Source organism: Trichoderma gamsii (assembly GCF_001481775.2).
Source record: "Trichoderma gamsii strain T6085 chromosome Unknown Scaffold_5.2, whole genome shotgun sequence".
NCBI classification, from domain to species: Eukaryota; Fungi; Ascomycota; class Sordariomycetes; order Hypocreales; family Hypocreaceae; genus Trichoderma; species Trichoderma gamsii.
In genome coordinates, this window is record NW_020171342.1 from 681,224 (window position 1) to 705,218 (window position 23,995).

General features: G+C 49.1%; 11 protein-coding genes across 11 annotated transcripts; 4 read left to right on the forward strand and 7 right to left on the reverse strand.

Annotated features, from left to right (window-relative positions):
* Positions 1-145: 145 nt before the first annotated feature.
* TGAM01_v202140 (hypothetical protein) lies at positions 146-1,718 on the reverse strand (the record flags this gene model as incomplete). Its single annotated transcript, XM_018800364.1, has 2 exons — positions 146-1,411; positions 1,476-1,718. The coding sequence occupies 2 exons, from the start codon at positions 1,716-1,718 to the stop codon at positions 146-148; spliced, it is 1,509 nt and encodes a 502-aa protein (XP_018666506.1).
* Positions 1,719-2,659: 941 nt separating this feature from the next.
* TGAM01_v202141 (hypothetical protein) lies at positions 2,660-3,715 on the reverse strand (the record flags this gene model as incomplete). The annotated part of the gene is made up of 1 exon (XM_018800365.1): positions 2,660-3,715. One exon carries the CDS (start codon positions 3,713-3,715, stop codon positions 2,660-2,662), a length of 1,056 nt encoding a protein of 351 aa, XP_018666507.1.
* Positions 3,716-4,819: 1,104 nt separating this feature from the next.
* On the reverse strand, positions 4,820-5,488 carry TGAM01_v202142 (hypothetical protein; the record flags this gene model as incomplete). The annotated part of the gene is made up of 1 exon (XM_018800366.1): positions 4,820-5,488. One exon carries the CDS (start codon positions 5,486-5,488, stop codon positions 4,820-4,822), a length of 669 nt encoding a protein of 222 aa, XP_018666508.1.
* A 1,177-nt stretch (positions 5,489-6,665) lies between these two features.
* Positions 6,666-8,170, reverse strand: TGAM01_v202143 (hypothetical protein; the record flags this gene model as incomplete). Its single annotated transcript, XM_018800367.1, has 2 exons — positions 6,666-6,721; positions 6,811-8,170. The coding sequence occupies 2 exons, from the start codon at positions 8,168-8,170 to the stop codon at positions 6,666-6,668; spliced, it is 1,416 nt and encodes a 471-aa protein (XP_018666509.1).
* Positions 8,171-8,614: 444 nt separating this feature from the next.
* Positions 8,615-8,860, forward strand: TGAM01_v202144 (hypothetical protein; the record flags this gene model as incomplete). The annotated part of the gene is made up of 1 exon (XM_018800368.1): positions 8,615-8,860. One exon carries the CDS (start codon positions 8,615-8,617, stop codon positions 8,858-8,860), a length of 246 nt encoding a protein of 81 aa, XP_018666510.1.
* Positions 8,861-9,332: 472 nt separating this feature from the next.
* On the reverse strand, positions 9,333-9,872 carry TGAM01_v202145 (hypothetical protein; the record flags this gene model as incomplete). Its single annotated transcript, XM_018800369.1, has 1 exon — positions 9,333-9,872. One exon carries the CDS (start codon positions 9,870-9,872, stop codon positions 9,333-9,335), a length of 540 nt encoding a protein of 179 aa, XP_018666511.1.
* Positions 9,873-10,996: 1,124 nt separating this feature from the next.
* TGAM01_v202146 (hypothetical protein) lies at positions 10,997-13,285 on the forward strand (the record flags this gene model as incomplete). Its single annotated transcript, XM_018800370.1, has 1 exon — positions 10,997-13,285. The coding sequence occupies one exon, from the start codon at positions 10,997-10,999 to the stop codon at positions 13,283-13,285; it is 2,289 nt and encodes a 762-aa protein (XP_018666512.1).
* A 439-nt stretch (positions 13,286-13,724) lies between these two features.
* On the reverse strand, positions 13,725-14,915 carry TGAM01_v202147 (hypothetical protein; the record flags this gene model as incomplete). Its single annotated transcript, XM_018800371.1, has 1 exon — positions 13,725-14,915. One exon carries the CDS (start codon positions 14,913-14,915, stop codon positions 13,725-13,727), a length of 1,191 nt encoding a protein of 396 aa, XP_018666513.1.
* Positions 14,916-15,971: 1,056 nt separating this feature from the next.
* Positions 15,972-17,422, forward strand: TGAM01_v202148 (hypothetical protein; the record flags this gene model as incomplete). The annotated part of the gene is made up of 2 exons (XM_018800372.1): positions 15,972-16,625; positions 16,691-17,422. The coding sequence occupies 2 exons, from the start codon at positions 15,972-15,974 to the stop codon at positions 17,420-17,422; spliced, it is 1,386 nt and encodes a 461-aa protein (XP_018666514.1).
* A 631-nt stretch (positions 17,423-18,053) lies between these two features.
* TGAM01_v202149 (hypothetical protein) lies at positions 18,054-19,587 on the forward strand (the record flags this gene model as incomplete). Its single annotated transcript, XM_018800373.2, has 3 exons — positions 18,054-18,688; positions 18,752-19,428; positions 19,493-19,587. The coding sequence occupies 3 exons, from the start codon at positions 18,054-18,056 to the stop codon at positions 19,585-19,587; spliced, it is 1,407 nt and encodes a 468-aa protein (XP_018666515.2).
* A 193-nt stretch (positions 19,588-19,780) lies between these two features.
* Positions 19,781-20,621, reverse strand: TGAM01_v202150 (hypothetical protein; the record flags this gene model as incomplete). Its single annotated transcript, XM_018800374.1, has 2 exons — positions 19,781-19,926; positions 20,000-20,621. The coding sequence occupies 2 exons, from the start codon at positions 20,619-20,621 to the stop codon at positions 19,781-19,783; spliced, it is 768 nt and encodes a 255-aa protein (XP_018666516.1).
* Between the last annotated feature and the right edge of the window lie 3,374 nt (positions 20,622-23,995).

The following is a 23,995-nucleotide window of genomic DNA, read 5'->3' on the forward strand; positions in this document are numbered from 1 at the left end:
AAAGATCCACGTTGAGGCGCAGGCCCATATTGTGCGGATTGTGAATTAAGTAGAATTATTATGGTGGAAATGAATCAAAGTCAGACTCAGGATGCTCTCAAGCGTGAGCGTTTACTCTGAACGGAGGTCTAGGACTCCATGAAGTCTATGCATACTTCTCTAGCTGTGCTAGCAGCGCTGGCCAGATATGACTTGGCTGATCACCAAGCAGCCAAAAGTTTCCCTCTAGGTCTCTGCCCATAATCACCACGACGTTTGTAGTGAAGAGGCCACTATCCATGCTCTGACAATGATAATAAACGGGATGCCCTGGCTTCCCTCGATGGCGACCACTCTCCGGGCTCTTGACGATTGCCGGACTAAAGTCCACCTTTTCCAGAAACGCAGCTTTGCTCCAGTTGGACGACACCAGCAGACGCGTATTGTGCTCTCCGAAGATGGGAGGATTCCCAGTGGCCGCCATGGCTTTTGCTGCTAACGCGGCTACAGCCTTCATCTGCTCCTCCGTAACCAGCGACTGAAGGGCCTCTCGTCCGTCAAGCGCCAGTTCGCTAATGCTCTTGTCCACTGCTTCTTGGCTGCTGTAGAAAACAAAGGCCACACCAGGGGCATTGCAGACATACGCGGCGTTTTGGTCGAAAACCGACTTGACGCGGCTGCGAGGGTCAACAGCCTGCAGGACGGTAATGGGGCGGCTTGGGGATAAACTTTGAGCGGTTGCCTTTGTGGCCAATGCTACGACAATGTCATTCTCACTGATGAATCGAGGCGAAGTTCCATTGTTACTGGAGTCCATGCTTTGTGGCACCTGGTCTCTGGCCGCCTGAACAAATGCATCCATCGTCTTCTTGGGAACGCAAAGCAACTTGGAATCGATGGGGGAGTTCCACCAGGACTCGAATACGAGCCGCAATCCGAATGCTGCAAGCTTCCAGCCCGAAAGCTGCCTGTCGGCCAGCAGATACTTTTCCGTTGTCTGTGCCTTGTAGAGACCGGCCATGGAGTCTTCATAGAGGCCCTTGAACGGGGGCACCGCTTCTGGCTTTCCGGCCAGGACAAGCTGCCACGCATTCATAATGGCCATGAGCCCGGCGAGGTCGCTGGTTAGATGATTGAAGCTGACGGAGACCAAGGTTCCATCGGTGAAGTTGACCACGTGAAGGGCGAATTGCGGATGATCGGAGTAGAGGTAGTCGTCAAAACATGTTGGCGATCCGGGTCCAAGGCCCAGCGACTTATAGTTGCGAGGACTGGGGAACGTTGTTGGCTTCAAGCCGTCTGGAGCACTGGGCCATTTGGATGCTTCGGGATGTTCCGACATGCGCACGTCGAATTTGGCCTTTGTAAAGTACAGCGGCGGCCGCTCCTCTGTAAAGGGGCAGGGGATGTGAATCTCGGTCGATCCATCAGGCTGATTGATCTCATTAGCTGATGTTTAAAGTTATTAACACACAAAACAGCGAGCTGTTGTTTACCCTGCGCCGAAGCCGCCCGCCCAGCTTCCGCCATCCTTCCATCTGAAAGAGCTCAGAAAGCGAACTGCCCAGCTTGTCGGCATCGAGAACCTCGTCAAATTTGAAGGTCCACATCATGGTGATTCCCCGCAGCGTGTCTGTGTCGTCAAAGAGGTGCACCGGCACGACCTCATCTGTGGGAACAATTGGCGGCGCGAATCTCCTGGGCCCGAAGCCTAAGAGGCTGAAGAGGTAGGACGCCATGTCGTGATACTGCTGAAATTGCCAATTGAAGTCCAATTGATGATGTGAATTTTAGAATGAGCAGGAAACGCGGTTCACGGGTTTAAAGATGCATCCCTGACTGAAATCCTTCAGCGTGGTGAATTGGGCTTGTCTATTTTTAGTGAAGCGCTGCCCCACGCAAGCCAGCTCTAGTTGGTTGAGATTCGGCAGAGGTGAGAATATAGCACGAATTAGTGTTAAACAGAGCAAGTACTGGAAGATGGTGCAACATCGACAAGATAGATTGATATGGACAGCAAACGGATAGATTGTTGGTACATCGCTTGGGAAACGATACATGACTTGTGATTGTGTTTCATTAGATTGATGCTTGGTATATTGGCTGAGGAAGAATATGGCAAGGATGATGGCGCGGAAGCCAAAGCTCTGCGTTATGTAAGCTCGGAAAGTTTAATGAGACTCGACATCAATTGCATAATCATGGAGGTTTGGCTAAATATTGTCTAGGACCGCGATATGGCAAGAGGATTGACAGAAGAATGCAAGGAATGGTATTAACGATAACATCAAAGAAGAAGGCCACAGTTGAATGCCTACATCAAAGCAATTGCCCGTCTTGTATAGCTGCTGCGCTGACTTTGACGCAATTCCGCATTGAAAGATTCCACGACACTACTCTCCAAGAGCAAACGTTATGTCTACAAGATATATTATATCTACTTGATCTATTACATCTATCAAATCTACTACTTCCAATAGATTCTACTACTTTTATTATTCTTTTTTGGACATGACTTCGCTTCTTGTGGCCTTTTTTCTCCAGGCATCTATTCATTTTCAATCTATCATTCTTGATGCACTTGGTCAAAGTACATATCTTCTTCTTCTTCTTCTTCCTCACTGTTTTCAGTTCCGTCGATCTGAGCCAGATAATCATTCCCAAAAGGCATTGTCGATATCTAAGAGGCATAAGCACATTCTATCAATCTTGAATGGAGAGAATCATCCTCGTCTTCGTCTTTAGAAGGATTTTCGGCTGCAAATACGGCCGCTTCCTCTTTGGTCAGATGGCCGACGCGATGGGAAATTATCCGAAGAGTTGAAGTGTGAAAATAAATGCCCAGCGTTGCCCAGGCCTCTCCTGGGCCATCGACGACGCAACTCCGCCACCAACCGGGGACCTCGTGGCGTTGTCTCCGTAGTATACTCATACAAAACGCAAAGTACAAGTATCGGCAAGAGGGGCGAAAGCTGTTCCGGAACTGCAACGAGCGCCCATGAAGTTCGCGACCGAATGGCACCGCTTTAGACGGTTTATGGGTAGCGGGGTCGTCGAGGCAATATACTTTCCAACAGCCTCTCTCTTGGTCTCCATCAGGTACAATGACGAGACGTGCATCATCAAATGCCTTTTCATACATCTCGTACATTGGTATGCCGTTTTGATCCGACATCAAGTGGCCATCCTTGTCACTGGGCGGCCCAAATAAGTGCCACGCAGAAGGTTCGCCCACATTGTACCTAACAATATGGGCTGTCTTCACAGTGGATGCCGGGAAGTATTTGCCAGAGATTACACACCACTGCATATCCGTGTCTACTGCATCATATGCCTTCAAGACCTTCTTTCGAAACCTTTCTTGGGCGCTTGGATCTCTGGAAGCAAACAAAGACAGCTTTGCTCCTTCAGGTGTCTTGTAGCGGCTAATGAGAAGATCTAGATAGGCCCAATCCGTGTTCTGACCATCTTTTTGCCAAATCATGTCATCCATCAGTCTGCCGCCGAGCTCGTGGCGAGATGTCCGGATAACGATGGTATCTCCTCTCAAGGCCGTGATTTGGCGTTCCAGCTTCTCAATCTCGGGCTGGAACGTCTCCCGCGTGACGAAGAGGTTCCCTGCTAGCCGTTCTCTGTTAAGAACGGCGACGGCCTTTTCGGATGCGGCTAGCTCCTTCTCCTTGGCTTGGAGCAGGGCCTCGATGAAGGATTCCGCAGTATCTCGGTCTTTTTGCATTGCCTATTGCTTTGCTGGAGGGGGAAGGGCATCCGTGTACAAGTTGCGGAGCTGCGAGGTGTTGCGCTTTGCATCATGCAGGCACTCGAATGCCTCTCGGACTCGTTGCGGTGCTTCCGAGAGCCCAAGGTTATTCGTGTGCGTATTATATCTCGGCATTTTGGCTTGAAGGGGGAACAACAGTGTTGAAGGGGGGAGAAGAACTCTCGAATCTGTGAGTATGGATAGATGGACAATTCCAAAAGTAAGGGAGCAGAAAGACAGCAAAGACTGCCCTTGTACGTTCCAGGCTTGCTTTATATAAAGTGGGATTTGACTTCAACATCGAGCTTGATTTCCGCCACATCGAAAAGGTTATAACGTGTGAACAAGGTACATACCTACCTACCTACCTATAAAAATCCACCTATCTGCCCGTCTCAATACCTTAGGCATTCATTCATCTCACAAAGTTCAACCCTTCCTCCGTATAAGATTGCTACCTGTCAATATCACCGCTGCCTTTGCACCCAGGTCCAATATGTCGACTCCTACCTCGCTCATTGCTGAATTTACAGCGATACTAGAGCTACTAGAATCTCTACCTCTGACCGACATACTGCATACACTGGATCTATTGTATCTACAAGAAGAACTAGATCTAGAAGATCTACAATGTCTGCTAGATCTTCTACAATAGCTAGATCTACTACTTCTATTAGGTCTACTACATCCACTTGGTCTATTACATTTACTACACCTAGTAGACCTGCTATATCTACTATGCAACGCAATCTGACGTCTGTTATCGCTACTACGGCTAATTTGGCCGTTTGGTATATCCCGAGACTTTGGAGCCTTCTGTCCTCGACTGGCAGCTCGCGTATGTGAAGCTGGCAACCGGCTCAGTGAATAAAGTGTCGAGACGAACATCTGGTTTTGGTGAAAGTACGGAGAACTGGAGGGCTTAGTACATGGGATTAGGACATTACCTCGCCTCAGTATCGCAGCTATCATGGCTATGATGCCATCAATAGCCACAGCGTCTACCACAGCTACGACCATGGTGGCAGAAATGGAAATCGTCGCAAGATTGATGTGTATAAAGCTGTATATATCTTCTGACTAGTCTTGTTTTCTCAATATTTTCGCAAGGAAATTTAAGCCCAGATCGGCAGCTGTTTTGAAAATGTCCCTGCCTCCATCTTCGTCATCCTGTACATCTTCGTGTACATTTTCATCCACATCAACCCATTTCTCTCCCAGCTCATCTTCATCGTCTATACCCTCCCATTCCTCGCTATCCTCCCCTTGAACCACGATTTGGCCGTCAATCTCAATCTCAATCGCATCCATACTATCGTGAGACTCCTCAGATAACGGCGACATGGTTCGTGGCGCACTCGGGCCATCAGAGACATCCGCCAGAAAAGCGTCCATGGTCTCGTCATCTACAGTCCCAAACACTTGGCCCTCACCAGAGTCATCTTTAAGAGCTTTGCGTCGGCGATCCAAGTTGTAGCGATCCAAGCAAAGCTCCTCATCCGCGGTATCAAGGTGTCCGGCGTCATGTTCCTCATGGAGGATGCCGATGAGCTTTTCCACCACAGATAGCTCCTTTTTTCTGTTGTGCAGGGCATTTTTGATGGTGGATTGCACGCCGGTTTGATGTTCCATCGTCAAAGGGCGCACTTCAGCGCGCAGGTCCGCAACTATTCGATCGACTCGCCGCAACACCTCCGGTCGAAGCTTGCCTCGGAGATTGGGAAGCGTCAATATCGCTGAGTAACTCATCTCGACAACTTGTAGTGGTATTAAGAGCTGATAGTATGAAGATGTGTTTTGGCTCGGATGTACTAAAAGATGAAAGGTGCAGTGAAAGGTGCAGTGAGGACTAGGTGATGAAGCAGTTGTATCCTAGGTATTATATAGCTATATGAGTGGATTTGGACTTTTTTGTTTGACTCTACGCCGTTTGGTTATACATCGCTTGTATATACATCGTTTGGCGTTTGACTCTGCGTCGTTTGACTGTACGCTCTTGGTGGGCTGTACGCATAATATTTGTTGAGAACTGAGAACTCCAATGACTTCCTAGGAAGAGTGGAAATAGGTTCAAAGGCCTAACTTTATAAATATGGGCGTATAACTACATTGCATCCGCCTATACTTTTCACGATCCTTGTTTTCTCACAGCCTTGGACTGCCTCAAAGTCAAAAAAAAAAAAATCCACACGCAGATTCAATATGGACATGAAACCCGCGATGAGGCGTTTTGGAGGAGGACTCTCGGTCAGATACAACAGGCGTATAAGGCGTACGGTGGCGACTGGAAGAGTCATCTTGGAAATACTAAAGAAGAAAGTCTCCAACGCCTCGTAGATTATTCAGCGTCCTCTGGTCCAGTCCTCAAGGTTCTCAAGCTGAAGAGTGCGTGTCCGTCCCGATGATGGCAGTAAGGATGCTCCTAGATGTCTATACTAACTTCTCGTTTACAGAACCTAATACCTACTGGCTACCTTGTGGAGAGATTAGGCATTCGAAAAGTCACGAGAAAAAAGCCAAAAGTAAATCTCTAGCCGAAGGGGCTGAGGCGCATCTTGGCCTGTATCGAGAAGCGTCGCAGCTTTCCTAAGGGATAGTAATATCCTTAATAAATTCGTGGAACTAGTTGTATCTTGGTATATGCCTAGCTATAGGGGAGAAAAGATGAGAGACTACAGATCGAAGTGTACAGTCCTCTTGGTTTATGGAGAGACAACAGTCTGCATGTTCCAGTCACGGTTCCAATTACAGGTCTAAATCCATATTCAGAGATGGTTCGGTTACCTATGAGAAGGACGAAGCTAATATGCATATTATTGTTTTCTATCTTACCGGCAAGTGCGTATGCTTTTGATGATGAAAGAAGAAGAAGCAACCCAGATATCAAGTAAAAGCTCAAATATTTCTTTCCATCTCAATGCCCCTTTTACTCCTCCTCGCCAACATCAAACTCATCCGATTCTTCATCGTCGGCATCACCCCCTCGTAGTCGCCGAGTATATCCTCATAGCCCTGGATATACTGCCCAAGCTTCGTCCAATTTGTAGCCTGGTTTGGAGATGGCTGCATACCCGCCACGCAACAAAGATCCGCGTAGAAGCTGTCCTTTTCCTCAGCTCGTCTGTCACCATCAGAAGGCTCAGCTATGGGGCCGTTGCCTGCCTCAACGACAAACTGAGCGGCCTCTCCTTCGGTCAAACGGCCCACTCTTTGTGCAATTCTTCGAAGCGTAGACTGCCGAAGGTAAGGTCCCGAAGCGGCCGCTGCCCAAGCCTCCCCAGGACCGCTGGCCAAATAGGCTCGCCACCAGCCAGAAGCTTCATGGCGTTGACGCCAAAGGACGTTCATGCAAAAGGCAAAGAACAGATACCGAGTATTGGGTCGGAAGTCGTTTCGAAACTCTAATGAGCGTCCGTGAAGCTCAGAGCCTAACGGCATGAACTGAGATGAATCCTGGGCATCGGCCTCATAGAGGTTGTAGACCTTCCAACTGCCGATGTATCCTTGGTCCCTCTCTTCGTCTTTGCCTTGGACTTCATCAGGTATAATGACGAGGCGTCCATTATCCAGCGCTTCTGCATAGTGAATATGCATTGGCAGACCGTTTTTGGCTCCAAATAGATGACCGTGTGAATCATCCAAAGGAGCAAAGAGATACCGGGCACACTTTTCACCCAGGCTGTATCTGACAATCTGAACTCCTCTGACAGTGCTTCTCAAATGGCGATGGCCTGAAACAACACACCAATCGCTTATTCCCTCTTCGACATCGTATACGTTGAACACGGTCTTGCAAAAGTTCCACTGGGCTATTGTGTTTTTGGGCTCATAGATTGGGATTTTCGCCCCTTTCACGGTCTTGTAGCGTTCAATCAGCGAGTCGACGTGTGACCAAGTACTGTTGATACGCCCACCGTCTTCGGCCCCAATCATATCGTCCATCAGCCTACCCGCAAGTTCAAACCGGCAATCTCGAATGACAAGAATGTCCCCCATCAGATGCTCAGCTCGGGCTTCTAATCGAGAAAGTTCAATCTCGAAGACGTGTTGAGAGATGTTGAGGTTTGTGGCATGCCATTCTTGGGCGATGATGCCCACGAGCTTTTCGACTGCAGCGAGTTCCTTTTCTCTGTTGTGAAGCGCATCTCCAATCACCGAGTCTGTTCCATATTCATCAATACCCCTGGGTTCAAGGAGTGTAGTTCGCAAGTCGTTGAATATCTGATGAACTAGGCGTAATGCCTCCGGTCGAAGGTCGCCTTGAAGGTTTAAGAGGGTCAATAGCTCTGGATCCATCTCTATAAGATGTAGTGAGATAACACTTCCAAGATTTGCAGAAATTGTTGTGAAAGCCTTGATGGGAAAAGGGCCTTTGCATGAAATTTTGAAGCGTGTAGGATTGAAGATGGTTTCCAGACACAGCCCAAGCATTTCCCGGCCAAGTTATAGATTGAGCACCTATATCTGGCTCCATCCTTTTACTTTACGGCTTCGGTGGGTTATGTACATGTTGATACTCTCGTGAGGTACTATGCGTTGTACTCAGGTAGAAGTAAACAGTATAGCCGAGGACTAAGCTTTACGGCTTGGGCCTATTTTGCGCACACCTAGTAACTATTTTGAAGTTAATAATTATGGATAAAAAACCTTATCGAGTTCTTCTTTCGTATCCCTCAGGCGTAGGCTGTAAGGGATTTATATCATAGCTGCCATGTCTCTGGCTTCTTTTCTTTTCTTCCTTCCATTTCCTCTGCCATATCGACTGTCCCAACCACGTCTGTAATATCCATCTCGCCCACAGTATCTGCGACATCTAATACGCTAGAACTGTCCTACACACCCACCATCTACTACATACCACATACATCACTCTCCATGGATTTCAATTACTCGGATTTCAATTTCCCGGATATGGATCTGGAGAATTTTGCGGACTTCGAGAGTTCTGCTGGCATCGACACCCTCATCGCCTGGCTAGAAGAGCTTCTGGAGGGATTACACCAACAACTCCGGCTACGAATACAGCAGTTGAGCTACTACGACTTCCCAGACAGCGACGACTACTTTGACTTTGACGACTTTGGCAACTACGATGGCTACAGCAATTCCTATCCCCACTAGAGCGCTCATAAGGGTGACTGAGGCCATACATGTAGCTTCATCCACATTTTATACAGCTGTTGCCTGTTTGTCTTGTCACTGGTCTGCGTAGTCGCCAAACGACCCTGCTCCCGGTTAGATTTGATGGCGTCCAGAATGTCGACGCTGTGGCGTTTAATTCTTGGCTTTGGCGAGTAAAGGTTGGTGCCTTGGTCGAAATAATTTCTTTCACCTAGGCTCCATCTATCTACCAAAGCGGAAGTTTGTCCAAAACGCTAGAGGGGAAACAGTCGGTATCTATATTGGAATCGGGTTCAGTATCGCGGACTAAACTATCGTTAGGGCCACCGTTGGAGAATGCTATGGCTCATTATCGCTTTGCTCTCGGAATTTGCAGCCTACGAGGCAATCTCTGTATAGAAATGAAGAATACACTGGCATATACGTCTCATTTCGGGAACTCGATGGCTGAGGGCCATCAAGAATATTATCGTCAATGTGCTCGAGAATCGCCAGCCTCTTCGTCTTCTTCCTCTCCGTTGGTGGCGGCATCATCTACACCAACGTCCTTTTCTTTTTCTTTAGCCTTTTGTGGAAGCTTTGGTGGATTCTTTGATAGAAGAAGTAGGTTTCGGACAGTCGTTTGGGAGTTGCCCACGTTGTCCATGTTTCCATTCTTGATCTCAGGGTGTGTTTGTTGTGTAGTGATTGGTACTGGTTGTTCTTGGGTCTGGGCTTCGTTGGATTGGTTTAGTGGGCTTGAACGTTCAAATCTCTCATACCAGCTTCGTCCCGTCGATTGGGATGGTCGGTCGGTTCTGGTTCGCTTTTGGCTGGTTTTTTTCTGCCTCTCTTCCTCCAGCTCGTACAATCTTGCCAGCTCAATCGCTTTAGCCTCATCGCGTCTCTTGCTTTGGAGTGGTGTTGGTTTAGGTTGTCGTTTGGCTTGTTCATCCCATTGGTACGGCACATCTGTTGGGATATATGCCAAATTGAGCTTATAATTATCGATTGCCATACCAAAGTAGTCCATCTGGTGCAAGTTTTCCAATCGGATGTCCCCGTCATCATTCTTCAGATTTGTGATTCCTCTGAATTCAGTGATGATATAGTTCGCAATCAAGAGTGGTGCCGGAAGCACATATAGCTTGCCCTCATGCTCTGACAGTTCATCGATTTTTTTAAAATCTTAAATGAAGTGGAATGGTGGAGGTGGTGGAAGAAGCATGAGGAGTAGTCGCTGAAGATGGAAGTTGGAGAACGGGATCACTGGGTAGATAGAATAGAGAATGTGTGACGGTGTCTGTGCATTTCTCCATATTGCTCGGTAAACGGAAAGTTGTTCTAATTGCAATAAAACGGAAATAAAAATCCATTTCATTTAATGATTATATCTGCTCGTGTATACTTTAGGTAACAAAGATTTATGTGCTGATTCCTAATCGATAGCACCATTCTATGCGGGGCATCTCCCGCGATCTTCGCTAAATCAACAACAATCTATCAACAACAACAGAAACTGACAACGCCTTTGTCACATTTTCTTTGTCACAGTTTAATTGTTTTCTGTCTCTTGATCCATCTACGAGGACCACATCTCTCGCGTACCGATCCTTTTCCCTCGGTTTCAAAAACCAATGCCCCCGCTACTCCCCGCCAACAAACTCGCCGCTGAAGTCGCACCGAAAGATCGTCGCTCAGCTTGCCCGAAAACAAGAAAAGAGACCAAAAGCTATCGTGCCAATTACGTACAATTCCCATTTGTGGCCGCCAAAAGGCCATTTCCCCATCCCAAGGCATCCATTCTCTCCCCCGCAGATGTACCCCAAAACCACAAAGTGCTACTAACAACCATCGCCAATTCATAGGCCCGAATCGGTAGTTCCCCTCGCCCACTTTTTACCCCAGACGGGACTTTGCGTGGTGGCTGTCAAGGCGCAGATGACGTCGACGCGTCAATGAAGATCGCTGTCGAATGCGGATACTAAAACCGATGCAGATTCAAAGCTATAAAAGGGCGACATGATACGATGCTGGATTCCGCTGTACGGGCCTCAATAGCAGTGCGAGGCTACAGATTGACTCAACTGCTGTGAAACAGTATCCTCGCCTCTATCCGACAATCGACCAATGCCTCTTGTTTAGCAAGCCGCAAAGATGCTTCAAAAGCTCGCCGCCTCGTTGCTGCTTCTCGTGACCTGCAGCAGCTCCGTCACAGCGCAGTCTGCTCGCTCAAACAGCAATCCATCACCACCAGCATGTTCAGCCAGAACGCTGCATCTCAGCGACCCCCCTTATCAAGACTACTTTTACTCAGACTGCCATGTTGATGCCCAAGCAGTCGTCACAAGCCCTCTGCCCGACAGCAATCTGTCCATCATCGGGCCTCGCTTCATCGTTGCTTGGCCCGCAGGCAACAGCGGCATCTGCACGTTTTTCCAGCCTCAGAGCGGCAAGAATGGCAGCCTCGCCATTGAGCTTGTCAACTCCACGCTGGGAGCTCCTCTGGGCCCGATATACAACAAAACCAAAGACTCCGCCAATCCCGTCGTCGGTGTCGAGGGCGTTCTCTCGTTTAACAATTCGGCTGAGCTTCCAATCGCAATCCTCGGCAGCGTGAGAAACATACGCGACTTTACCGAAGGACCAAGCCTCCTCAGTCCCATCATCCAAGCCGGTATCAAGGTCACCAAATTCCAAAAGACTGGTGCCCAAATATCTCGCCTCTGGCTAGACAACGTCACAACCACTACTTTTACTCTTGTGCCTTGGAAGAACAGCGACAATCACATTCAGATCGACAACACAACGCTGCGGTTTGGTTCTGGCTTTTACCACTTCACAGCGTCGTTCAACTATCCTCAGCTCAAGCAACTTACGCCAAGCCAGATTCTAAACGAGCAGTCCCAATCACTCGTCAAGCAGCAGCCAGAGACCATTTCGTCGCTTTCCTTCTTCTCCTACACCGAGAAGCTTCTTGCCGGTGGCTGGCGATTCCTTACTTACTTTGGCCGTGACAGCATGCTCACCGCACTTCTGCTTCAGCCTGTCCTAAGCACTGGCAACGGCTCAGCGATAGAAGCTGTTATTGGAGCAGCACTTGAGCGCGTGAACCGAACAGACGGATCGGTGTGCCACGAAGAGACAATCGGCGATTATGCGACGTTTGTAAACCTACAAAACAACATTACATCTACGGCTGCAGGATTCACATATCCAATGATTGACACCGACTACTATCTTCCAGTTTTGATGGCGCGATACTTTGGTTCGTCGCCAGAGCGAATCTCTCCGCTCCTCAGCACCAAGGCTGGATCCATCGATATTGGCAATCTGAACCTGACCTGGAGAGATCTCAGCTACGCGACTGCCAGCAAGATTATGAACATTACAGCCGCGTTTGAGCAAAACCAGACAGTGGACAATCTTATTGCTCTCAAGCCAGACCAGAGCGTCGGCCAATGGCGAGACTCTAGTTGGGGCCTCGCTCACGGCCGCATCCCGTTCGACGTCAACTGCGCCTTGGCTCCCGCTGCCTTGTATGCCATCTCCAGCCTGGCAGCCATGCCTGGCGTCTATCCCAACAACTCGGTGACGCAAAAGTGGACCACAGTTGCTGCTCAGCGAGCCAAAGTATGGGAAGACAAGACGCTGCAGTTCTTCCAGTATAGCATGACTGCGAAGACTGCTGTGGCGAGATTAACAGAGTACACGAGCAAAAACACATTCTACGACGGTCCTACGAATGGCGATTCGGCGTCAGACTATTCTACTAACGGGACAATCATAGACTATGGGCTGGCTATCAACAGTACAACGACGCCAGAGGTTATCCCAATCACGCACACAGACACGGCTTTCCGCCACTATCTACTCAACACTACAGACGACGAACAGCTCACGACATTCATCAACGCCTCTGCAAATGCAGTCCTCCGTCCATTCCCAGCCGGACTGAGCACTCCAATCGGCGTCGTCGTCGCAAACCCAGCACTATCCAACAACGACGTCCTCATCGCAAACTTCCCCAACTCTGCCTACCACGGCACCGTTGTCTGGAGCTGGCAGTTGGCTCTCATGGCGAAAGGCTTCGAGCGACAGCTTGAGCGATGCCACGGCTCAAGTAACGTGACGGATATCCCATCGTCCATCACAAACGCGACTGCGACGCCCCAGTTCTGCAGCAACAAGGGCGTTTACACTGCGCTGAAGGCAGCATACAATAAGCTATGGGATATCATCGAGAACAACTCGGAGCAGCTCGAGTCCGAAGTCTGGAGCTGGACGTATAGCGGCGGCAAGAATGGCACAGAGGCAGACTTCAAGTTTTCTCCTCTCGCCGTGCTTCCTCCACCTCCAGGCGCCGGCAGCGCAACAGAAAGCGATGTGCGGCAGTTGTGGAGTCTGACGTTTTTGTCTGTCACCAGGAACAAGGGCTTTTCGTAAATTGATATGATTAGAAATATATTAACAACACGCAAGGACAATGACTCACTTCGTAGACAATCAAATCAACAAATAATAACAGAATTGCTGCCATCATATGATATTCCCGTATATAAAAGCTCTCAACAAATCTTTCACGATTTTGCAATCTAATGTCCAAACAAAATGTTCTATATACTCCAAGCCGATGCGTCGCTCTGTTTGTTAAAATGCTGACGCTGAGATGCCAGATCTCTCGTTTTTTTTGCTGTCTTTGGCTCCAATGTGTGTCAAATGGGGAATCAGAAAAGAAGAAAGAAAAACAAAAATCCACTGAGTGATGTGTATGCCTTGTTCCGTGCAGCCTTGCCCTTTCATAATAACCAATGCCTTGTCCTCCCTGCCCAAATCCTATTCCTTCTCTTTATTCCCGCTTGGTTTCCTTTTTTTTTCAAGTCCCTCAAGTCCGTCTGCTGCTGCGATGCCGTCTTTCGCGCTGATGCAACGGCGTTGACGATGACCGCTTGCTCTTGTCCTTGACTTTATCCTCGTCCTCCCGAGAACTAGCCTCCGATGGCGCTATCGAAGGATTGACCAGGGTACTGCTTCCGTCGTCGTCCTCGTCCCTCGGCAGCGGTGTGGCCTCAATCTCGAGCGGTATCTGGCTCGACCCCAGTGGTCTCGGCGTCCGCAGCCGCAGCGGCTTCTCGCCCAGTCCGATCTTCGACGCCGCCCAGCCCAGCCAGGTTGGATTAGGCGGGATCCACTGGCCAATGTTGAGCGTGTAGTGCCGCTGGTCGTCGGGCAGGTTCAGCCAGACGAGCTCGCGGTTGCTATTGATGCGGCCTTCCATGACGAAGTCGCCGACCTCTTCTGGGATTCTGAGCGCTTCTGCGACGAGAACGGGCTGGTACGCCGGGACGAGGAGATGCAGCCGTGTTGGGCGCATTGAGATGCCTCGCCGCCGCGCCTTGTACTCCATCTCTGAGATGCGCCGCCGTGCCGCAATCATGAAGACGAAAACCGAGTCAATCTGGTTCGTGTAGCCGCAGAACCGCGTCCCCAGGGGCTTCTCCTCCAGCAGGTGGAAGAACTTGGGATACCAGTCATCGTCCGGGTGCCAGAGGAAGAACCAGTGATCCCGCTCCGGATCGCCCGACGTCTGCATGAGCCGCTCGCGAATCATGCTGTGCACATAGTCGGGAAACTCCTTTTGCGCCATGAGCGCCGTCTGCGCCTGCAGGGCCGCCGAGATGTCCTGCAGCTTGGCGGCGATGAGCTGCAGCGCCTGGATTCCCTGGTACGTCTGGACGAGGTTCATGCCGATGCGGACCGTCGTGGCAATCATGCTGAAATACGCAAAAATCCGGGCGCTGTCGGCGACGGACTGGCCCATGACCTGCATGGCGGGGATGAACTTGTTGAGGCCATCGGCCATTTGGTTTGCGCGAGGCGCGAAGTCATTGACTCTGCCGGCAAGCTCGTTGGCCTTGGACAGGGTGTCGCCGATCTTGATGAGGCCGGCGCCGGCTTCGATGGTTTTGACAATGGGGGCGGTGTTGGCGAAGAGCTTTGTGGCGGCTTTGATGGCCCGGCCTTTGACAGTCTTGTCTCTGAATATGACTGAGAGGAGGTTGCTGTCTTCGCCCATGATGGCAATGGGTGCGTTTGTGCGCCGGATAAGCAATGGCAATGAGTCAATGTGCAGATTTCAGGATTTCAGGCTTTCAGGGGTATATGAGATGCAAAACAGAAACAATGTAAGAACTGAAAGGGACGAAAGGATCTGCAGCCGTTAAAGGGCAAATCGTGGGGTATGAGATGAGATGCAGAAACAACAAGACGCAAAGCAAAGCCAGTCATACACGCATAAATGTTGGTGAAATTGAACCCTTCCCTTTTCGCGGCCCAAAATTGTCAAGAACCGCAAGATGCATCTGACCGTCTTCCCAGCTCCGCTTTTTCGCCTCCCCCTAAGCCTACCAGCCCTGCCGATTCCAATTGGAGCCCTCTAAAGTGACGTGGCAGAGCAACCGCGTGGGCGTGTTATCATGCTGGGCTGAAAGTGGAGCGGAGGCCTTTTGGTTGGAGAAACTGGAGCTGCGTGTTGCGGACGCTGATTGGAGGAGAGCTTGAGAGTCGGTCTGGGAGCTCAAGTCGATGCGATGATGAGTAAGAATAGCTGAGAGGAGAAGAGGAGAGGAGCGAGCTGTTCACCGTAATCCGGTTTGGGATTAGCAATGAGAAGGAGTCAATGGCTCAAGTGACTTAGTGACTTTGACTTGTCTCAATTTGCCTTGTCTTGATCTGTCACTCGCTGGCACAGGGAAACACCCGATCCAGGCCCCTGGCGATCATGGCTTCTAGACCAAGCGGGAGAACATCGGATCGTGGCGCTGCTGTTTGTATGCTGAGAGTTTAAGCTCTCACTCATTGCTGTTATTTATCAACGCTATAAGCGAATCAAATATGATGGACAAAAGGTGACCCATCCAGACAGACAGTCTCATGACTACGGCAATAACGTTTTAAATCTCCGTCATGGTCAATGTCGCCGGCAGAAGCAGAGGCTGCGCAACATGTCGGAAACGCAGAGTCAAGGTGCATTCTCATCCATCCACTCATGCTCATGGGTTGACACTCATCTCACATCTCATGTCCTTCATAGTGCGATCAGTCTCTTCCTGAGTGCCTGAGATGTCTTGGCATGGGCCTCAAGTGTCCTGGAGCACGCACAGATGCCTTTTTCGTCCACGCAGTTGTGCCGGATGCCTCGTTGCGTGATTCTTCATCAGCCGCTGTCACGGCCTTCCAGTCAAGATCACCACATAAGGTGATGATGCACCCACCGCAACTGACAGCATTGCAACCATCTCGTGCCGACGCCTTTGACCAGCTTTTCGTATCGCATTTCATCGACGCCTTTTTCGGCGAGGCGAGGCCATCTTTGCCCATTCCGAATGGACCATCAAAGATTTGGTTACACGAGCTTCCTGGTTTTCTCGCCTCTCCCTGCCCATCTCCTGTCCAGTTCTCCATTCGTGCAGCGTCAATGCTCAGCTACGGCACCATTACTGGAGATGTATCAATCAAGACCGAGGCCTGTAGATGGTACATGAGGGCGCTGCAGAGCTTGCGACATCTGCTGTCTCTTGACGATCTAGCCTCATCTCTGTATTCTCCGGAAAGCACAGTCTGTGCAGCTGTCATGCTCATCCACTTTGAAACTTCAGCGGGCACCAGTCCAAAGGCATGGCTGCCACATGTCAATGGTGCGGCTTCGTTGCTGGAAGCGCAAGGGCCGGAGCGGTGCCGTGATGGATTCATGCATCAGATATTCAGGCATTTGCGGCTGCAGACGGTGCGTTTATTTCATTTCTTTGACTCTCTTAATATTCTGTGCCGTTATGCTGATGAATCTCAAAGTTTGTCGCGGCAATGGCTGATAATAGGCTTCACCCGTTTGCCTCACCGCAATGGACGACGGTTCCTTTTGAGAGTCATCCGAAGCTGATATTTGACAATTTGGTCGATGTTCTCTTTGCTGTGCTGAGGTGCTTATCAACAGCAAATCATCTCATTTCATCCGATGCCAACAATACACGCGAATTGCAAGTAGAGCTCGGCAAACTCATCCAAAGCGCAAGGCTTCAAATCCATCAATGGAGATCAGAAGCCATGCTATACGTCTCTCTAAAAGAAGACCAGAGCCCCTCAATTTCTGAACCTGAAGAAGATGATGCAACATCATTGAATCCTCGCCACTTTATGCTGCCATACACCGATATTCCATCAGCCGCATTGGTCTCACTCTACGATGCTGCCAACATCATTTTACTTCGCCTCCTACACCTAGTTTCTCCCACGGCATCTCTATACGACGCCCGTATTCAACAACACACACAGTCAATCCTATCTGCACACGAGATGATTATCGCAAAATCCAGCTCTGAGCCAGGACGCGGTTCCATCATGATGGTCCAACAACTAAAAATTGCTGCCTTGTGGAGCTCGTCTTCGCAGCAGAGGGCGGTGGCTGTAAAGATGCTGCAAGGGTTTCGAAAGGGAGGCTTTGCAGGCATTTCGGCGCCATCTCACGAGTATTTTGCCGATGTGGCGGCCTATATCCTTCGCGAATACCCCGTTGAAGGGACTTGACCTACTTGGGGTCAGCGAAAACGAATCACCACTGTCACGTTACAAGGCTTCAAAGGCTTGTACTAGACCAGCCATTCTTTAGGGCCAGGCCTATTCAACCACTTTCCCGTCTTCTAGCCCCTTGCAATATCTCCGACGACGGCACTTCTGTCAGGGTGGCTGGGCACAGCCATCAATAGACCAGATGCATCAAGTGGGCAAGTCTAGGAAGCATTCAGCTCGATATTGAAGAAGCTGGTAAGAAAATATCATCGCCACTTGGCTTGGATTGCACCGGAACATTCCCATTGCCCACTTGAGCGGACCGAACTCTCAATTAGAATCAGGCCTAGGATACGTTTCTAGTCTGTGCGCGCGCCTCAATCTTTAAGCTCGAGATGGTTAGCTTTGCGATTTAGCGGCTCCGCCGTGAAGCTTTCCCGATATACACTGTGATATTGAGCTGAAAGGACTGGAATTTTGCTGCCGGTGAAACAAGACGGATGCCTCGTTACGTATATAGATTGCGAATCTGTGCTCAAATAGGATCAGTCATAGGGCTATATATACCTGCTCTGCATCAGAGTTCCTTTTTTTCCATCTCTCTACCCTATCGTGCAGGACATAAGCTCGAACTTCGTTCTCTCTCATCATGAAGATTGCCATCATCGGAGCTGGCATTGCCGGCTGTGCAGTATATCTCGAGCTGAAGAAACATCTGCCAAACAGCGACGGCTTTCCCGAAGACCTTGATATCAAGATATACGAAGCCTACGATACCGGAAAAGATGTCACGTCTGAAGATCGAGAGCAGGGACCGACACACTCGTCCACGCTCATCGTCGGCGGCGGACTGGGCATCGCACCCAACGGTCTGGGAGTAATCCAGCGTCTTGACGAGGAGCTTCTGCGAGAAGTCACTCGCGATGGATACGTGATAACGAGATCCAACCTGAAGAGCAAGAATGGGAACTTGCTCATGTACATCGATCCCAGCGATCCGACCACGAGAGATTCGGGTGAGTCTTCGAAGAAGCTCAACATGGTGGCATGCAGTCGCCATTCGCTTTGGAGATGTCTGCGCACTCGCATCCCAGACAAGGACATTATCACCAAGCGTGTCTCACAAGTCATTGTAAATCCTGAAGGACTAAATATCGTCCATTTTATCGATGGAAGCGAGCCAGTAGAGGCTGATATCATTATTGGTGCTGATGGTGTCAAGTCAACTGCCAAAAGGGCTTTGTTTCCAGAGGCAGCAGAAGACCAATATCCTCCTCATTACGAGTAAGTCCCAGCATGACCAGCCAATGCTTCATTCATTGAACACTGATTCCTTTTCATTCACAGAGGCCTTGTCGGAATTGGCGGCTTCATCCCAGCAACAGGACTAGCGGAATTCGTCGAAAAAGGGTCAATGAACTTCATCTTTGGAGGCAACGGCTTCTTTGGATACTACTTCCCAGACAGCAACCCCTTAGATCCCAATCGCGATAACCCCTACGTCGTCTCCGAGCCGGGAGAATCGCTGGCTTGGTGGTCCACGTACGAGATCAAAGAATGCCCAGATCGCAGCACCCTCGACATGGACGATGTTTCCCGACATCTTCGAGAGAGGCACGCAGAGTGGAAAGATCCCGTCATCCAGCGAATCATCAAATCAGCCCGCGTTACGCACATGTATCCCACGTGGACGTCACCACCGCTCCCGACTTGGGAACGCGACGGAGTTGTTTTGCTGGGAGATGCGGCGCATGCCCTGCCCTCGACGTCAGGCCAAGGTGTATCACAAGCTTTGGAGGACTGCGAAGCGTTTGTGCTCTTCCTGGCGCATCAGATGAAGCGGAGATATTTGAGCAAGCCAGACGCCGAAAAGCAAGCCACCGTCAAGGCTGCAAGACAATACATGGATCTTCGGAAGCCACGCGTCACGGAGATATTGGAGAGTGCGAAGAAGATTCAGAATTCTAAGCGCGACATGGGTGTCGTTCGAGAGTATGCCATGTACTCGATGTTCAAACTGCTCAGTAGGTGACATGTTGCAGACAAGCCCGCAGTGATTGTAAAAACGACTACTAACAATTGATTTAGGTTTCTTCCCCACTGCCGTTGCGAAGCCAACGCGCAAGATTTACGAGTATAATGTTGCGAAAGAAGCTGCTCAAATAATTGCAGGCGATAGCTAGCATTCAAATCGTTGACAGCTGTAAGCTTGCATTGAGGTGTATTTCCACTCAGAAACAAGTATAATAGACTGTACTTGAATCATTCAAGAGCGTTGTGTACTGCTTCAACCATTTCTTTCATGCCGCAGTGACATATCGTTGCACGAGAGTTAACCGTGCAAAATGTTTGAACGAGCTGAGCACAAGTCTTTCGTTAGAAAACAACCTTGCCAGGCTGACTATCGAACGGAGTCCCCTCGTCGAGCTCATCGTCGTCCATGAATAGCTTAATGGCGACCACTTGGCCGTCTTTCTCAGCCACGGAGAGACCGGGTGGCCCGCCAATGGAGTCTTGCCCAACTAGAGTAAATAAACGTCAGCACTCTGCATCACCGGCTTCAATTAACCGCGGTTGCCCAAAGTTGCAACTTACAGTGCAGTCCTCCAAATGTAAACCCCGAATTCCTCTCGCAGTCTTCCCCGCCAAGGTTGTCGTTTAGCGAAATCATCTCAAGGTAGCCGCCCCATTCGTCCTCGTCAATATCATCTTCGCCGGCACCTCTTCCCTCCATGACCATTGCCGCAGCTTCACGAGTGAGGTATGCCATGGAGAGGACGTTGAACAGCCCGCCATCATCATAGTAGGTTCCAGCATGCTTCCACGCTAAACCCTCGTCCCATCCAGCAGCTGAATCATCGAACCTGTCTTTGAGCATTTGATCCCAGGCCTGCCACTCGTCCAAAGAGATGCTGAAATCGAGCTCAGTCTCCTCGTCCAGGTCAGCAACCCACCGAAGACACGCCTCCGTATCACAGTTTCCAAACTCTGCTCCCTCTATCATTTTCATTTCGGCCTTCCAGACGCCGGGTTTGCAATTCGAGATGCCCGCATGCAAGTCGGTCAGGTGGTCCCATTCTTGCGAATTTCCCGCCAGCGCAAAGGCAATTCCATCCGGGGGATTAGGGGGGACGACAACATAGCGTGGGCATAGGCTCAGGAGGTTCTTGAGACGGTTGCCCTCTTCGGACGTTGAGGAGATTTCGGAGTCGCTCATTTTGGCTGCAGAGGCGATTGTGACTTGAAGATGAAACAATTGAGATGAATCGCCAATTCCAAACTGGCGAGACGTGCAATCAAGTATTGCAAGTTTGCGCGCGAACTAAAATAGCTTGTCAGCAATAGGCGGATGTAAGCCTTTATAAATCGCGTAGCCTTACAAATCGCGTATCCTCTCGGTTGATCGGCTCCAAAGCCCGCCATCACGGAGGTTTATGCTGTATCTTGAACATCGGCCACTGCCTAAAGCGGACATGGCTAGAGAGAATTGGCCATTAACGCGAGGCCAGCCTAGAAATTGGGTCTAGATGAATCCATTCCGAACGAATCATCGTGATGTGCGTGGACGCTTTTGTCGCTTTTCACGCAATTGCTAGAGCGGCAATAGTTTGCCTGTAATTGGCGCCGACACGATTACGAGTTTCTGACGTTTCGGGCGAGCTTTTAGATGCAAATCGTCTTTATGCGATCAACAGGGTATGCGCTGCCTGGTGTGGAGATGGGCACATGAAGGCATCGTGAATTTCTGGTGGTAGCAGTCTTTCGTCGTCGGAAATCGATGGACCATTAGAAATTGCGATGCGCTAATGCAGTGGGCGCATCTTCGTTTCCCGGCGATGCAGTTTTTTCATTCACGCGCTGAGCAACAGTGTCGTGCTCGCTATAATTTAGCGATCAACGTTTTTGGCGCAGGTCTAGGGTAAGCGATGAGATGGTGACATCGTGGATCGATTCTGTCCATAAGCCTTGTTCGCCAAACTCAACGATTAGCAACTTCAGCTGACGAAACTATTGTCGTAATGAAAGTTAGCTCCAGGTCGACGCCTCGAGAAGTATCTGGCGAATATTGAATTTTGGCGAAATTCAAGTGCCTTTGTGGGTTATCCTACAGTAGCCGTGATTTGAATGATATATGGCGGCACGCGTGAGTCTTCATTCGGCTATTTCAGCACTACTACTTAGCACTGGTTGTTAGAAAATGACCGGTATAATCATTGCGCCGCGTAAACGACACAAGATCCATAGACTTATTTCGCAAGCTGCTTCTGCTACCGTCCAAGGAGTTTCAGCATTCACTAAGCAATAGTCCTGGATCCTGGTGTATGCCCTTCCTACCAAGTGGCTTATTTGAGACATAATGGTACTTGTATGTAGAAAACGTGTGAGTGCCTAAGGTATAATAGTAATCTTTACGGCTCTAGGAAATTGACTAGACAAGATTGGGGCAATAGATGTGATGCTGGCAGCAGATTGTCATACTTCAGCTTTGTAGTTATGACGTTGGTCAAGATAAGTTATATCGAGATCCTGAGTTGCGTTTGTACTGCCTATTATCTGCTAGCGTCATCATCTCTTTTGCCAGCATCGTATTTTCTTCAGTAGGCACTAGGGAATATCCCATTGAGAGTGCAAATTGTAGACAGAATGTGCAGATTAATGGCCGGTGACGCAATTGAACATTGAAGCTTTCACTCAGAGGAGAGGACCTATGATGGAAGAAGCGTGCTGCATAACAGCACATGCGAAAGGACGGTACTTCGTCATGCTGCAGTGCATAGATAGTAGCTAGGTATAGGACAAAGATTCTAGGTACTCTAATATCCTCATTCAGCACAAGCAAATCACCCGCTGTAATTCTCCAAGCCTCTGAAAGGCATAGGTACCTAATTGCAGATTGCCTCTTCGCTCTGAACTTGCCTGTTTTAGGGTCTTAGAACCATATTGCAGGATTCTATACACCACTTTCTTCCATGCATACGTGAGTACTCTGTAGATTGCTACAAAAGTACGATCGGCTAGTATTATTGGCTCTGACGCTGTGTAACTAGGAAGGTCTATGAATTAACATTACCATCCATACCTAGTGGACAAAAGTTCATCATACCGATGTAGACAAAAGGGCGGCAGTTAAGTTGATAGGTACTCATATGTGTACAATGAAAGGCAAACATTTATCGTGTAGCCACCTCAGTGGGATTCGTGCTCTTAACCATGTCTCCTCTTGGCCGAGCCTTGCGCCCCATGTCTCGGACATATCGCCGGAGGCATCCTCTTCAAGACAGCTAAAGGAATGGTGCGGCTGATGCGTGATACTACGGGATTAGCACGCGGATCTCCCGTCTGACTGCCCTCCGCATATGTATAGAAAGGTGAGGGATGAGAAATTGTTTTGCAGCATTTGACAACGTCACCAACAGTATAGAGTTTCAGCTATTGAATCACATGCTACTTACCACTTCTCTCTATTGCCACAAAGACAGCTGTTTACTTCGGTATTTTGTCTGGTACTGAGTCATTTACTGATCAAGAGCCACTGATGTAGCTTAAGGCGCAGCCTTGTTTTTCTCTTTTGGACGCTTCCAGCCCCAACCCTGCAGCTTATCTTTGCAATGTGCGCACTACGACAGCTGTAGTTAGTAAAGCCTTACGTGTCGCGCCTAGTTCCACGATTATACGAACTTATGTGCGGGCTCCTTCGCAAGGCTCGGGTAACTGGAAGAGATATTCGGCCTTATCTGTGACTGGCTCGCACATCCTGCATGCTCTGATATGAGTGATCCTACAAGATGTATTGGAGATTTATTTGACGTCTACCGCCAATGTAGTTGTAACGAAGATGATACCTGGCTAAGCATCCGCCAGAGCGGTTCTCTTTGTCGTCACGTCGTGCATAGTGCACCTTGGGATTGGCGCCAGCTACACGTTTATGCCATGAACAAGTAAATGCAACAATGCGAAGATGATGATGCTTGATATGTTGCGTCCAAAGCTTAGCCTCATCGCCAGCATATCGTACTGCCATAAACTGTTGTTGGTATGTCAACTCACATGGACGAGAAGATTCATTTCTCGTTGCCGACTGCCGGCTTCAGGGACCTATTCCATTGCTATAAGAACTATTTACATATTCTAGCGCCTACAAGGAATAAAGAGTTTGTGAAATCTTGGTATTGACTGATTACTGAACAGTAATACACAGTCTAGTCTGTGCAGCTATAATTACTAGACCGATCCTTCGTTAATTGAGTTAATAACATATATATACGTGAGTATCTTGCATGGTATTTAGTTACTAAAACATTGGTCGTATTTCAAAATCAGAGTGTAAACAAATGACCCAGATGATATATCTAAATCTCTTCATTAAAAAAAAAAAATGATGGTGATAATAAATCGGTATAATAGGGAAAGATAGATAAAAAAAATCAATATGTACAAGTTCATTATATTATATTAGCCTCTTGTTCTTGTTCCTCTATTAGCTTCTTTTATGATGCCGCTTCGCGTAGATGTACCACACAATCCTTCTGCTCCAGGCCACAGGGATCTACCTGGGTATCGTTATGCGTGTAGAGAGAGAGAGTGCTGCCA